Genomic DNA, 2,500 nt, shown 5'->3' on the forward strand with positions numbered 1-2,500 from the left:
CTAGTCAGCATTTATTGGTCCCTCTCTCTCTCTCTCTCTCTCTCTCTCTCTCTCTCTCTCTCTCTCTCTCTCTCTCTCTCTCTCTCTCTCTCTCTCCTGTTCACTTCCTAGATTCAAGACTTCTTTCTCTCCAAGTGATGGAAGTATGCTACCCTGGAACACGGTACATTTGGAACCCAACTGACTATATCATCTTATCAGCTCTGCATTTCACATATAATATGAATACAGTTCATTTCGACGAATTCTACCTGTTTTGTCACTTGATTCAACATCAACTCTTCCACGTTATTGACAATTGGGACAATGAGTCCGTGATACATTCATATTTTAGAATTTCAATATGCCTGCCAGTTTCATTTTAAAACTTTCTATATATAGGGGTCTTACTTCATGGGTTATCTACTCAATAATATTTTCTCTTCTCTCAACCTAATTATCAATTACATTAACTCTAAATTACCAAAATGATTCACCAATTCTAACCAAAGATGCACTTTTATTACTAATGATAGTTCCATTTCAACTTCATGGCTTCATTTAACATCAAAACTTCACTTTGCAAATAGTCATTTTCCACCTTCCACTTTCAAACGTGATTACCAGTTTCTTGCTGACCAATTAATTTAGATAATTCGTAAATGTTGGCACGCCATGTTTTCATCAAATAATTTTGTTTTTCACTATAATTGTCACTCCAGGTTGGCTTTATACCAGCACATTCACTTCCTCCTGAAACACCATGTAAACTCACTGCATCCACATCCGCACTAGATTAGTCACTCTTCCATTTAGCATAATCTTCATTTCCATAATATAGAATAGAAAATCAGTAGTATGGTTTAGTTTAGTTAGCCTAAGTGGTTCAAATGCATGGCTAGTTTCTCGACGTCTGATTTCAATACGTGAATTACCGTGTTGGTCTAGCCCTAAGCCTACACATTCCTGTGGACAAAACTAAGTAGCTGCATTTGAAAAGAAATCTTTAGTGCGACTGTTTGTATTTTCCCTTAATTATTATTATTATTATTATTATTATTATTATTATTATTATTATTCTTTCAGATTCGACATAAGCAAAGACAAGATTACCTACAGCAGCCGATTCGTTCGATCCAAGACCTACGAACAGAACATGGCCGCTGGATCCATCACAAGGGCAGAGTTCGGCACGCCAGCTCCTGCTTCCAAGGGCATGTTCTCAAGGTGAATTTCTTCCCAACAGTTACATAAATTACATAATAATTTATATATATATATATATATATATATTATATATATATATATATATATATATATATATATATATATATATGTGTGTATGTATGTATGTATGTATGTATGTATGTATGTATATATATATATATATATATATATATATATATTATATATATATATATATATATATATATATATATATATATATATATAGAGAGAGAGAGAGAGAGAGAGAGAGAGAGAGAGAGAAGAGAGAGAGAGAGAGAGAGAGAGTGTGTTAGTACAAGTATAATATATATCATGCATGGTATAGTCAGCAAACTATACTGAACTATATTTTGAGATGAACAAGAGCATATATTTTAAAGTCAACTTTTTTTGTATTAGTTTTATGTTTGCATTTAAGCACCCGATCGCACACTTCACACACAAACCTACAATTATACTGCATAATTAATTATGAATCAGTAATTTTCAAATACAAAAGATATGTAGTATCGTATTAAGTGTAACGTTCTGTACAATAAAAGTGTAATTCTGTACCTAGAAAAGAACTACGGTAGAACTTTGGTTTTGGCATTTCTCGATTTAACTCTTTTATGGGTCTAGCTGTTAAAAAATTCATTCTTTAAACTCTACCATGATTATCTTTAGAATGTTATGAAACAGCAGTATATACAGTAGTTGGAAGATTGTCATTTTTTCCCCGTTGTTGTCAAACAGATTTTAGATGCGATGGATCCCGAAAAGATGTTTTCTGATAACGCCCTGGTCTCCGTCTGCGAGGTTGGAGATAGCTACTATGCCATGTGTGAAACTCCCTTCATGGTGCAAATCAACCCCAATACATTGGAGACAGAGGATAGGGTGAGTGATTCTATACCTTAAGCATTGGTGTGTAGTCCCAATTTCTATATACCACTTTAAGGGAATGCCAGTCCATGGTTGTAATTTCACGTATGATAAAGTAAACTATTGAAAACTATTTCATTTTAGCAATTTTTCAGTTTTAGGAAAATATTGTTTGGAAAGACAACCTAATCCCATGTCTACCCAACACATAAACGGAAAATATAGAATGAAGAAAACATTAGACTCACCCTTTGGTAGAAAATATTTATTATTTCTTTTCTAAACAATATGCCTATACAGACTTCCGAGATGAATTTTTGCGTACAGACCTCAGTCCTGAATGGAGGTGTCTGTATAATATAATTTATGTTGTTTCAACATCATTTCAGATAAACATTAACAAACGACATGGGCTCATGACCCAGAGCCC

The 2,500-nt window shown here is 33.5% G+C and overlaps 1 protein-coding gene across 1 annotated transcript in view; it reads left to right on the top strand.

The window, feature by feature from the left end:
• The window catches only part of LOC137629260 (carotenoid isomerooxygenase-like), a 74,818-nt gene that overhangs the window by 65,967 nt on the left and 6,351 nt on the right, over nt 1–2,500 (top strand). The window contains 3 exon segments of the mRNA XM_068360521.1: nt 1,066–1,208; nt 1,943–2,085; nt 2,460–2,500. The exon segment at nt 2,460–2,500 is cut by the window's right edge and continues 95 nt beyond it. Of these exon segments, the coding sequence (XP_068216622.1) occupies nt 1,066–1,208; nt 1,943–2,085; nt 2,460–2,500 (327 nt within the window).

This window comes from Palaemon carinicauda, chromosome 37, assembly GCF_036898095.1.
Source record: "Palaemon carinicauda isolate YSFRI2023 chromosome 37, ASM3689809v2, whole genome shotgun sequence".
NCBI classification, from domain to species: domain Eukaryota; kingdom Metazoa; phylum Arthropoda; class Malacostraca; order Decapoda; family Palaemonidae; genus Palaemon; species Palaemon carinicauda.